Consider the following 13,156-nt stretch of genomic DNA (forward strand, 5'->3'; position numbering starts at 1 on the left):
TCACTCCGTCATCACTCACTGTTGGTTGTTTTCCTCTGCCTGATCCAGCAGTGAGCCAACATTTTCCTTTTTACTCTTTTATTGGCCCTGAAGCAGTAGCAGCTCTTCTTCATGTCCTTGTCATCCCCTTCAAGTGTCTACCCTTGGGGAGCTTTGGCTTCCCTAACACCACCCCTGCTTCGCTGGACAATATTTCTGAATTCCTCCATTGCAGTCCCTCCCTCCTTCTGCTTCCAGTATGCTGCCTGATTGCCCTGGAGTTCAGTCCTGACTTCCCAGTGCAGCCCAGCCACTCTCTCGAGGTGTCTACTAGTTTTACTGAGTATTGGGATGGAGCATCCTTGTGCTTGCCAGGTGCTGTCCTCAAAGACCTGCTGCCTTTCCTGAGCTCCTGGACCCTTCAGAGCTGCCTCCCATGGGATCTCCCACCACTCCCCAAAACAGGCCAAAGTCTGCTCCTCTGAAGTTAATGGTGTGTGAGTCGATCCTATCCTTCCTGACTCCCCTCAGGATCTGGAACTTTACTTCTTCCAGGTCACGACAGGAAACTTTGACACTGAGCATCCCTTCCCTGGTCCGTTCCTCCCTGTTGGAAATGTCCAGCTACAGAAAAGCATCATGAGTATTGGCCTGTCGTGTGGATGTGCTAAGACGCTGTCCCTGATGCCTTCCAGGACTGTTTGCCCTTCTTATTAATGTCTGGGAGAGTAAAGTCCCTCTGATAAGAACCAGGGCCTGTGATCCGCAGACTTTCTCATGTTGCTTCAAGGAGACTGCATCCACCTCCTCACCCTCATTGGGTGGTCTCTAGCTCCCATTGCGATGTCACCCTGACTCTGAGGCTCACCCACAAGCTCTCACCCAAACCCTTGCCCCTTCTGTGGAAGACCTCCACCCATCCAAGCTGCCTCTTCACACAAAGGGCATCCTCCTTCCTCATCTTCCCTGTTGATCTGTCCTGAAGAGCTTGTACCCCACCCTCTGTGCTCTCCAGTACTGTGACTGACCCTACCACATCTCAATTATTCTAGAAATGTTAAAAGTCCAACTGGCCATGGTGAAACCTGTTACCAAGGGCCAAGAACACTGCATGTGCGATGGTCCCACTTCAGAGCAGAGAGATGCTGGCGTAAAAAGCAGGTGGCAATGTGCTGGTGAAAGGAGGTTCCCCCTGAGAGGGCAAACCCGGCAGTGCCCAAGGCCAGGGAGAAACAGTGCTGGGCTGTGCAGGAATGGCAGGAGAGGGATTTGCTGCCTGAGCTGATTCTGCAGCACCTTGGGGCCTGTGACAGAGGTGAACTAAAGAAGTCCCTAGGCCTGGGCAGCCTTTGATCCAGACATCCCGAGGACATCCTTAGCCCAGTCCCTGTTCATATCATGTGAGGGGGTGAGAAGAGGTTCAGGGGGAGAAGAGCTAGGAGGGTTGGAGAGTGCAGAGACCTGAGTGGAGACTCTGGTGTGATGTGCCTCCCAGTCCTGCAGCACCCCTGGCTGTAGCTGGGAAGGACCTTCCCTGTATGCCATGGTGTTGGTGTTCACTTGCTGGCACACAGGCCCCAAACCCCTTTGAGAGACTCTGTGGGGTCAGCCCCAAACACCCTCCACCAGCCCATGGCTTCCCTGGAGGTCCTGTGTGGTATGTGCCAGCCACTTGCGGTTCCTGCTGGGCACCCCAGGCACCTGGCATGGTGCTAGAGGCTCTTTTTATTGCCTGAAAATGAGAGCCCTGAATTAATGGAAGTGCCTGCAAAGCCAGGATGTGCCTGTGTCTTAGCTTTGTGGTGACTTGAGCGGCAGTATATACAGCTGGTGGAGCCTGGAGAGTGAGCTGGCTGTCCTTCTGGTGAATTCCTCCTTTTGGTCAGCTGAACAGCTCTGTGGACTCCATAGAAACGCATGGCTAAGGAAGGTTCAGACACTGAAAATATCTGGTGTAGTTTCAGGTGGCCAAGGGAACCCACCCCACCACCCCTCTGGCCCACAGCTGAGGCTCAGGCAGGATGTGGGTGTCTCAGAATTGCTCCATCACAGCTGGCACACACACACACACAGGACTTGGACCAAGCCTGGAAGCTCAGCCATCACCAGGGCTGTGGGTGCAAGCTGCTGACTCCCCTCTCCACCCCTATTGCTCATGGTGGCAGCTCAGACAAGGGCTTGCATGCAGGCACCTGTTTTGGGCACAGCTGAGCTGAGGCCAGAGGGATCCCACCTGCTAGGGGGTTGTGGGCTGCCTGGGAGGGAGCTGAATCCCCCTGCTGCCCAAGGCCTGCCAAGCTGAGATGAACCACCTGCATTTGCTCCTCTGAATCCCTGCCCTGTGCAGGGGAAATGACCCCCTCTCTCTCCCTCTCCCTCTCCCTGCCCAGGTCTGCTGCCTGGTCCTGGGACAGGAATAGGGCTTGAGAGAGGGGAACATGTCCCCCTCTCTCCACCTCTGTCCCCTGATGGGATCAAGCACACTGCTGAAATCAGTCTCCCTCCACAGCCCAGAGAGGGACTGGAGGTGATGAGCACACTTGCAAGAGCATTTCCCAGAGGGGACCGTGCTGCCGCTCAGGAGCTGTCAGCCTTGGAGCCCCAGGACAATCGTGAGGGAGCCCGAGGGGCAGAGAATGTCACGCCTGAAGCTGTGTCCCTGCTCCTGAGTGGGGCCAGGCTCCAGGGACAGAGGGAGCTGGTGGCACCGTGGCAGCAGTGCCCATGTGCCCAGCTGTGTGCAGGAGCAGCTCCTCTGCCAAGAGCAGCAGGGCTGTGGGCACTGCCTGCTGCTGCTGAGAGGAGCTGCGAGAAGGCAGAGAGAAGTGGAAGGCAGTGTGGATTGGGAGGAGAGAGGAGAGCTCCTTGTGGGAGACATCTTCCCAGCCGTTTGCACGGTGAGTGTCTGGCTGCAGGGCAATAGGGTTGTGAGGATCGCTCTCCCGGCTCCTGCAGGGCAGAAGAGGGAGAGAGGCTTCAGAGCAGGGATGTCCTGCCCCACTGTCCCCGGGACAGGGCGTGCTGCTTCCTTGTGCCGGGGCTGGTGCAGGGGTGTGAAGCTGGGGTATAGTCCCAGGTGCAGTGTTCCTGCCACCGCGGGGTGTTGTGTGCCCGGGGCAGTGACTCTGCTGCCTGCGTGGGTCAGCACTCAGCCTGCCTGGGCAGCAACCTGCGGTGCTGCAGGGAGAAGGTCTGGGTGGGAGGAGGGACCCCCCAGCAGGGCAGGTTCATTGTCCCACTGAGAGGGTGCTGCGTGGGTCAGGGCTGCCCACAGCTCTCGCTCACCATGAGGATATTTGGAGAGTGGAGTTTTCCAGAGGACTTGTCTCTGCCTGGTGGGAATGGAAATGCAGCAGTGAGGTGTAATCCCGGGGCTGAGCCTCTTCACCAGCACACTGAAGGGTGACAACACCTGCAAGGAAGCTCAGCAGGTGCCTTCACCACCCCTCAGCCTACAGGCACCACCAGCATCACCTTGCCAGTCTCATGGGAGATCTTCTGGTCTGCTCTTTAGCTCCTGCACACAGGGAGATGCTGCTGGGCAGCTTCCTGCTGCTTGGAGGTTTCTGTAGGGCAGAGCTGGGATCACAGTGGGTGGGATGGGGTCTGTGTGGGGACAGAAGAACAACTCCCAGCAAGGACACCTCCAAGCAGCAGAGAGATGGTCAGAGAATGAGCAGAAACTGCTACCAGAAACCTCATGCGAGGTTGGGGTGCAGGAAATGCTCTGCCAGCCCCGGCAGTGCAGATGCTTTCCCCTCCGCAAGCCCCCTGCATCTGTCCTCTGCCACCCAGCAGAGCCCTCTGCCCTCAAGATCGAGGGATCTAGCACCCAAATTGCTTTTTCAGCAGCCAGAGCCCGAGAAGAGGAGAGGAGCAGCTCTCCTGCTGAGTGCCCATTTCATAAACCATGACCAAAGGACTGAGGACAACCGCCCCGTGATGTCTGCATCTGGGAGGTGGTGTGCACAGCTGGGTTAGGGCAAGACCTTGCTCAGTGTCCCTCACTCTTTCTCTCTTTGCCACCCTAGCCAGAAGCATCAAGGTGTTGCTCCTTGCTTCTCCCCCTGTCCGGGCTGCTCTTGTTCTTGCTCGGGGGCTTTCTGGGGATGACATTTGCTGCTGCAGACTCTGACACAGACCCTGTGGTTCCTGCTGCAGAGTTATCATCAGTGGAGTGAGACGACAAGGACCGCTTCTTGCCTGTGGGACTCAAAGGAGCAGAGTGTGTGGGGCTGGGGAATGAGCTGACTGTCCCTTCAGGACACCCCTCCTTTAAGACCCTTGACCCTCCCTGGGCTGTGCTGCCAGACTGTGTGCTGCTGTGTCCTTCTGCAGGACATGTGTGATAGCTGAATGTCCCGTGCAGAAGCCCCAGAGGTGCTAAGGAGCTGGAACTGCTGCTGGCGGTGGCTGTATGTGGGCAGCTGAAATAAGCCCTGTGTGTCTTTGGCTAGAAGCTGAGTGTTGAGACCTCCCTCCGTCTCAGAGCCACATCACCGAGTCCTTCTGATCATCAGAGCCATGTGCTATGTCACACCCTCTCCATCACTCTCAGAACATGTGAGCTGAGAAAGGGAGGAGAGTTTGGAGATGTGCACTGTGCGGGGAGACACCACTGTCAGCACAGGCCAGTTTCCAGTAAGGGTAAGTTGTGGCTGAGATTGTCCTCTGGCTGAGAGAGGTGCATGCCCAAGGCAGCTTTTTTCTGTAAGGAGATGTTTTAGTTCCAGAAAAGGTATAAAAGGGGATTTTTTTTTTCCAACGCTTTAACCATGTGAGTTAGACAGCAGTATATTTTAGTGAGTATTTGACAAAGGGCAATTTGGACACATAGTGACGTTAAGATTTAATCCTGAGACATCACAGCACAGATTGGAAAAATCATAACTTTCCCGGTTTGCATGTTCAGCTCAGCTTGAGAGCCACCAGTGTAGCCTTGCTAAATATTTCCCTCTTTATAAATACTGATAGACATCAGCATTATCAGCCTTTGAATCTTATGTCTGTTTATTTCTTAAAAATGCAAAACAGATTCATGAGACTTCTTACTCTTTTCCTCTTTACATGGTAGAGATCCCCACTCCTGGGCTCTTCCTACCACTAACCACCGTCATTCACAGAGACGTGAGGCCAGTGGCAGGACTCCCCTTGACTCTAGAAGGGCCGGGGCTGCAAGTCTGGCCTCTTTCTTGTGAGGAACAGGAACAAAGTATTCACTGCACTGGTTAAACATTATTGGCTGATGGTTCCTGTCTTAAGGTCGTATCGCTTCTACATTTGATAAGATGAAGATAAAGCTCTGCCAGATTCTCTCCAGCCTCGGTTAGGGACTGATTGATTGCCATCTTCCACACAAGATGGTGAACATTATCATGTCAATGGCATTCAGAGGTCTCCGACTAACTGAAGTAAGAGAGATCAGGTTGTTATGGCTCTGTGGCTTCTTCATCGTCCTTGCGCTTGAAGAATTGATTCTGCTATGGTTAAAGAATTTTGCCAGCGCACAGCAATGTTAAGGGTGCATATTCCTACCCTGCAGAGCAGACCAACAAGCAAGATCCCACCCCCACTTACCCCCCCAAAGTGAAGCTGTTACTTGGGTGGTCAACATGCCTCTGAACTGGATGTGGCTGAACAGCCCTCCTACATCATAGCAGGACTGATTCCCTCTGTCTCACAGACACAGGGACGTCTGTGAGAAAGGGAAAGGGTTTTGATCAGAGAGGGTCTGTCCTGACTTGTCACTGTCTTTTCCTCCTTGGACAGTCCTACATGCCTGGAGAGAGCAAAATGTCCAGTGGCAGCTCCTTCAACCACTTCCTCCTCCTGGCGTTTGCAGACACACGGCAGCTGCAGCTCTTGCACTTCTCGCTCTTCCTGGGCATCTACCTGGCTGCCCTCCTGGCCAACGGCCTCCTCATCACAGCTGTAGCCTGCGACCACCGCCTCCACACCCCCATGTACTTCTTCCTCCTCCACCTCGCCCTCCTCGACCTGGCCTCCATCTCCACCACTGTCCCCAAATCCATGGCCAACTCCCTGAGGGACACCACGGCCATTTCTTACTCAGGATGTGCTGCCCAGGTCTTTTCCTTTGTCTTCTTATTTCCAACTGAGTATTCTCTCCTCACAGTCATGGCCTATGACCGCTACGTTGACATCTGCAGACCCCTGTGCTATGGGACCCTCCTGAGCACCAGAGCTTGTGTCAGGATGGCAGCAGCTGCCTGGGCCACTGGTTTTCTCTATGCTCTCCTGCACACTGCCAACACATTTTCCATTCCTCTCTGCCAAGGCAATGTCCTGGACCAGTTCTTCTGTGAGATTCCCCAGATCCTCAAGCTCTCCTGCTCACAATCCTACCTCCGGGAAGTGTGGGCGCTTGTGTTTAGTGTTTGTTCAGGCTTTGGGTGTTTCATTTTCATTGTGCTGTCCTATGTGCAGATCTTCACAGCTGTGCTGAGGATGCCCTCTGAGCAGGGAAGGCACAAAGCCTTCTCCATGTGCCTCCCGCACCTGGCCGTGGTCTCCCTCTTTGTCAGTACCATCATGTTTGCCTACCTGAAGCCCCCCTCCATGTCCTCCCCAGCTCTGGATCTGGTGGTAGCTGTTGTGTACTCGGTGGTGCCTCCAGCAGTGAACCCCCTCCTCTACAGCATGAGGAACAAGGAGCTCAAGGATGCCCTGGAGAATCTCTTGCAATCAGTGCAATGTTAGCACCGATAACTGTCCCATGTGCACCATCTCATCAATCCCAGGATACTTTTGGTCACAGCTATGACTTGTTCACTTCTGTCTGTCTTACTTTTCTGCATTATATTCCTTTCTAGAGGAAAATGTTTGGGTTCATCCTGCTTCTCCTCCTCTTCTCCTCTCCTGAATCTGACCCAGAGACCATGTTGAAGCTGGAAGTCAGGCTTCCCCTTCTTCAGCTGAGATGGGGGAACCTCAGAGCCTGCTAGCCTGAGCTCCCTCGGATGCCCCCAGTGCAATGAGGGGAGTTTCTGTTTGCAGGGTCTCTTTTGGCACTGACACCACAGGAGCTCCCAGGCACAGAGTTAGGCTCAGACGGGTACAGGTCGGGTGAGACCATGGGTCCTGTGTCCACTAGGAGAGCTCAGCTCCAATGGCCACAGTCAGGCTGTGATCTCACACCCCTCTCCTGCAAGGGTGGCAGCTGGCTGTCATCATGGGCTGATCCCTTCCCTCTGCAGAGCTCCAACACTCAAAGCAGAGTAGGAGTGGAGGGGAGGAGATTCGAGACAAAACTTGTGGGGATGGACCCTCTGCTGCACAGGACCGTCCCCACACCACCACAGCAGGCATTTGCTGCCTGAAGACTTCCCTTGGGGGCTGAAGCTTTCCTGCAGAGGTGGCCACCCACAGAAGCAGATCCTTCTCTTTTCACGACTGCTTCGTCTCATTTCCACACTGACCTAACGTGCTCTTATGTGTGTTTACAGCCCAGGAGTTCTCGTAACCTGGGAGTGGTAGCGTTGTATTTTGATGTTCTGGTGTCCTGTGACTACAGGCAGGATCAGGCCATGGGCACCCTTGTGCCAGACCTGACTCCCAGAATCAATTTCCTATAATAAAAGGCATCTCCCTTGTGCCGTGCCTGAAGTCTGGCCTTTCTTCAGAAGATGGAGTCAAAAATATGCCCACGGGATTGCACCATGAAAGGGCCTGCTGCTCTGCTTGTGAACTTTGTGGGATCCAAGGGATGAGCTCAGAGGCCCTGGGTGATCTTTTGGGCACTGAGGACTGGATTCAGGGCTCATCTCTTGGTGTTTAGCAGAGACAGTGAATGGTCTCTGAATTACCTGCCTGGGGCTGTCCCACAGGTGACAGTGCTGATGAGAGCTGCCCATTGTTGTGGAGGGGAATCTCCAGGAGATCGCCAGGAGAGCTCAGGGGATGTCCAGGGACAGCGTGTGCCTGGGGTGGGCAGTGGGTGGAGCCTCCCAAAGTGAGGGAGGGTCCATGGTGGAGTAACCAGAAGGTACAGCACTAAATCCAGGTATGCATGGGGAAACGAGGGCTCTACAGTGCCCGGAGAGGCAGAGGGGACCCAGGAGGAGCAGGGAAGGGGGACGGGAGAGTGATTCCTGCAGCCTCAGTGAAACACCACAGGCTGGACACCACAGTGCACACCTCAAACACATCTCCTGCCCTGGCCAACAACCTGGGGTCACTCTGAGCATTGTCCATGAGAACAGCCACATGGCAGCAGTGGTGGTGATCCCTGTGCAGCTGGGTCTGCTTCCCACCCCAGCCAGCAGGGCAAGAGCTTAGTCACAAGTCAACCCGTGGGTCCATGACCCCACAGCCGCTCGTTCTGCAGAGCAGCACCACCAGGCTAGGGCCCTGCAGGGAGCACAGGGGAGAGGATGCAAGAACAGCCAGGCCAGCATGGACACAGTGACCTGGGGAAAGGCTCTCTGGGGAGCAGGGACGTCCCAGGAGAAAAGCAGGGCAGCAGGCAGAGAGAGAAAATGAGAACAAGAAACAAGTTTCTCTGGGCACCAGCTCGGGGCAGGTGGCTCTGTCCCCGGGGCAGCAGGAGGTGCTAGAGGGGTGGCAGGGCCAGGGCTGTCGTGGTGTGCTGGGCAGCGGGGTGGGCATGGAGGGGCTGCAGGCAGCCAGGGAGGGGGATCTTGTGGGCACAAGATCAGGGGAGACAGAGTGACCAGCCTCACTGTGGGGCCTTGTCCCCCTTGCCAGGGAGCTGCTCCCCTTGTCCTTTGGCCGTGTCGGAGTTATGCTGTTGTGGCGGCCCATGCCAGTAGTGCACGTGCACCATGAAAAGGGCATGTTGGATAGCTGTATGTGCCACTCAGAGATTCTTTAGCTGACCTGGGGGTTGCCTTCTTGAGGTGTGAGGGGGTTTACAAGAGCCAGCGCACACAACACTTAACAGTAAACAAACTTTATTCCTCCTCTAATAACAGCAACTATATATATATGTGTGTGTATATATATATGTATATATACACCCACACACAATATTTATATACTGGTACAGAAAGGAAAATTAACAGTAATAACATTATTTCAAAGCAAAGTGTACAGCAACAAGAAAGACACAAAACCTTTAGAAAGGGGAACAAGGTCGTGGAAGGGGTTTGATGCCCAAGCTACTAGACGGCTGCGGCTAGAGCCAAACCGACAATGAACACGGCTGGGGGGCAATAGCCCCAGAGGGAAGAAGCGGCACCTGCGTGCAGGGCCTGCTGCAATTATCCCTCCGGACGGGGTATTCTCCGTTCCTGGGGACAGAGCAGCAGCTCCCTACTGGGACTGGGACACATGGCTCTTGCTGGAAGAAGCGGCACTCAGTTAGAGACCTCCCGCAAGACCCTCCAGACGGGGTGACACCTAATCGTAGGAGTTGGAGAGGGAAAGGTCAGGCTTCCTCTCCACATAGTGCGGTGCCCTCGCACGGCGCCCCGGTCGAGGGGGTGTTGGTGACGAAGTCCCGTGGAGCATTGCTTCCGCCGCTCCAACGGTGGCCAGCCGCAGCAGCTGCTCGGCGTCTTCAGCCGGGGAAATGTGCCTGTAGGAGGCGACTGGGCGACTCGAGAGCTCTGACAAGAGCTGCCACAGCCTCTTCTTCCCCGGCCACATCGATCTTCGGCGAGTGTCCACCTGCCTTTGTGAGCTTTTATCCGGGGGTTCTTATAACTAGACTAATCCAGTATGTAGTCACCCAGGAGGACTAACCTGATCAGACAAAACATGCACTTTCAATCCAGCCATTTGCCTACCCGCTGCCTTGCCAGCCTCCCAGAAGGTTCTTTTGGTCGACAGCCCAGACCACCTGATCTGGGATGCCCAATCAACTTAAAAGGAAAGTAGTCGGGACCTTTTGGTGCGGTATCGATCCCGCTCCAGGTTATAGATAGGGCACGGTGATTGGTAGTTCATCTTCTAGTATGTTCCTATGATGTGGAGGGGAGTTAATTCACCACAGCATCCCATCATTCCATCCCATCATCTGCATCACTCATCAAGGCAAACAGCATTGGCTCCAGTACTGGCCTCTGAAGAACATCACTGGTAGCCATTAGTCCGTTGGACTTTGCACCACTGTTCTCCGCCTTTGGAGCCAGGTGGCCTCCTGGTAATTTCCTGCATACTCCAGTGCATACGGCTCCATCCCACATCTGCCCACTTTGGCGACAAAGGTGCTAGGGAAGACCATGTCAAAGGCCTTCCTCCATTCAAGCTATACACAAGCTATGCACAGCACTCCCCTTGTCCACACAGCCAGTCATCCCATCCCATCACAGGAGGCAATCTGGTGGGTCGGGCACAAGTTGCCCTCCATGACTTCATGCTGGCTGATCCCAATCCCTTCCTAGGGCTGCAAATCACTCCCAGGAAGATTTGCTTTGCAGGGGCTGAGGTGACAAGGAGCAGTCTGTCCTTTCCCAGAGGCTCTTTCTTGTCCTTCTGGAAGGTGGATGTCATGTTTGGGGGGAAGGTGGGGAGGGCTGGGACTGGAGAGCAGCCCCATGGCCCCACTGTGCAGGCACTGGCCAGGGCAGGGTGTGTTCAGGGCTGGGGACATGTGCCCCTGGCACCGTCCCCACCACAGCCCTCGGTGCCCCGTCCCCCCACAGCCCTCCTGCTCTGGCACTCTCCCCCAGCACCCGGACCCTGCCCAGCCCCGGCCGTGTCGCACGCGGGGGTCAGCGCACAGCCATGGCCCGGGGTCTGCCGGGGTCATGGCTGGGAGAGAGGCCGGGCAGGGCCGGCCGTTCCCCTCCATACAGGCACTGAACCCAGCAGGACAGAGCAGCCAAATGCACCCCGAAACCTGGGGTGAGCGGCCAGGGCAGGGGGGATGTGTGTCTGCCGTCCCACCAGCCTCCCAGCTGGAACTGGCCCCAGTGGCACCAGGAGGCAGGCCACAGGGACACTCTGGGTCCCTCCTTCTGGTGTCCAGGAGATGCCCTACCCCCAGGCTGCCTGCAGCCCCCCGGGCCAGCCCCTCTCTCCACGACACACCAAGACCCCCTGCCCTGGGGCTCCTCCGGCCGCTCCTGCTGCCCCAGGGGCACAGCACCCTGCCCTTCCTGGACACACAGAGAAACACGTTCCTCTTCCTCCTTTATGCCTCCTTGCCAGTGCACAATTGCTCCTTTCCTCTTCTCCAGGGACCTCCCTGCTCCCCGCAGAGCCTTTCCCCACATCCGTGTGTCCAGGCTGGCCTGCCCGACCGTTCCTGGACCCTTCCCTGTGCTCCCCGCAGGGCCCCGGGCTGGTGGTGCTGCTGTGCAGAGGGAGTGGGCTGTGGGGCCACGGGGCCATGGGGTGACTCCACGCTGGCTGGGGTTGTCACGGTGGGAAGCAGACCCAGCTGGATGGGCATTATCGTGCCTGAGAAGGGATCTGTGGCCATGGACGATGCTCTGAGCAATCACAGGGCATTTCCAATGGCTCAGGCTGTGTTCAGGTGTGTCCCCAGATCTAGCCCATGGTTTCCACTGGAGGTGACATGAAGGACTCTCCAGGCTCCCTTTCTGTGCCTGTTGGGTCCCCACTGCCTCTTGTGAGATAGTAGAGCTCTAACTCACCTATATATTCATTGGTTTTACCCTTTAAGTGTGGATGACTCCAGTTGACTTTGTGAAGCTCCATTCACTGCCCACCTCAAGGCACAGAGTGCCCTGGGAGATGCCCTGTGCTCTCCTGGAGGCTCCATGCTGCCTTTGAGAAGGTCAGGCATCCGTCTCCAGCCCTGTCGGATGGGAGATACCACTTGACCACCTCCAGGAGCCCTGGGCACCCACAAGTGACAGCTGAATCCCACCTTCTTTCCCTAACACATCACCTCTGAGCTCATTGCCTTGAGCCCATAGAGAGCCCTTGGAAAAGCAACAGGGTCTTTCAGGGTGGAAGTCCTCAAGCACATTTTTTACTCCAGTTTTGGAAGAACAGCCCAACTTTCAAGCATTGCACACAGGAAATCCTCTTTTATTAGACCTAAGCCAGCTCTGATACAGTGAAAGATGTTCACAGCAGGCGTCTCAGTCAAAAAGACAGGGTTCATGCTGCTGGATAAGTGGAATGAATTCAAACCCTTGTGTACAAACATGATGATCACAGAGAGAATGTGCAAAGCATAACAGTTTTGTGAGATGAATCGGAAACTGCTTGTGAGGAGAATTGGGCAGCTTAGTGCTGCTGAACTAGAACCAGCTGAATCAATCTGTTTAGTGCATCTTTGAGCTCCTTGTTCCTCATGCTGTAGAGGAGGGGGTTCACTGCTGGAGGCACCACCGAGTACAGAACGGCCACCACCAGATCCACAGCTGGGGAGGAGATGGAGGGGGGCTTCAAGTAGGCAAAAAAAGAGGTGCTGACAAAGAGGGAGACGACAGCCAGGTGCGGGAGGCACATGGAGAAGGCTTTGTGCCTTCCCTGCTCAGAGGGCATCCTCAGCACAGCTGTGAAGATCTGCACGTAGGACAGCACAATGAAAACAAAACACCCAAATATTAAACAGGCACTAAACACAAAAACCCCCACTTCCCTGAGGTAGGAGTGTGAGCAGGAGAGCTTGAGGATCTGAGCGATTTCACAGAAGAACTGGTCCAGGACATTGCCTTGGCAGAGAGGCATTGTAAATGTGTTTGCAGTGTGCAGCAGAGCATGGAGAAAACCACCGGCCCAGGCAGCTGCTGCCATCCTGACACAAGCTCTGGTGCCCATGAGGGTGCCGTAGTGCAGAGGTTTGCAGATGGCAACGTAGCGGTCATAGGCCATGACAGTGAGAAGAGAATACTCAGCTGAAATGAAAAGGGCAAGAGAAAAGACCTGGGCAGCACATCCTGCATAGGAAATGGTCCTGGTGTCCCTCAGAGAGTTGGCCATGGATTTGGGGACAGTGGTGGAGATGGAGCCCAGGTCAAGGAGGGCGAGGTGGAGGAGGAGGAAGTACATGGGGGTGTGGAGGCGGTGGTCGCAGGCTACGGCTGTGATGATGAGTCCGTTGGCCAGGAGGGCAGCCAGGTAGATGCCCAGGAAGAGGGAGAAGTGCAAGAGCTGCAGCTCTCGTGTGTCTGCAAATGCCATGAGGAGGAACTCATTGAGGAAGCTGCTGTTGGACATTTTGCTCTCTGCCCTGGGCATGGGGACCTTTCCAAGGAAGAAAAGACAATGACAA

General features: G+C 55.4%; 2 protein-coding genes across 2 annotated transcripts; one reads left to right on the forward strand and one right to left on the reverse strand.

Annotated features, from left to right (window-relative positions):
- Positions 1–6,153: 6,153 nt before the first annotated feature.
- On the forward strand, positions 6,154–6,699 carry LOC138062771 (olfactory receptor 14C36-like; the record flags this gene model as incomplete). Its single annotated transcript, XM_068921777.1, has 1 exon — positions 6,154–6,699. A coding segment is annotated over one exon (546 nt), but the record flags the coding sequence as incomplete, so codon positions are not given.
- A 5,466-nt stretch (positions 6,700–12,165) lies between these two features.
- LOC138062772 (olfactory receptor 14J1-like) lies at positions 12,166–12,756 on the reverse strand. Its single transcript, XM_068921778.1, has one exon. The coding sequence runs from the start codon at positions 12,754–12,756 to the stop codon at positions 12,166–12,168; it is 591 nt and encodes a 196-aa protein (XP_068777879.1).
- Between the last annotated feature and the right edge of the window lie 400 nt (positions 12,757–13,156).

Source organism: Struthio camelus, chromosome 29, assembly GCF_040807025.1.
Source record: "Struthio camelus isolate bStrCam1 chromosome 29, bStrCam1.hap1, whole genome shotgun sequence".
NCBI lineage: Eukaryota > Metazoa > Chordata > Aves > Struthioniformes > Struthionidae > Struthio > Struthio camelus.

Excerpts from the sequence above, each read along its gene's own strand:
- LOC138062772 (XM_068921778.1), bottom strand. The coding sequence starts at position 12,756 with ATGGCCTATGACCGCTACGTTGCCATCTGCAAACCTCTGCACTACGGC.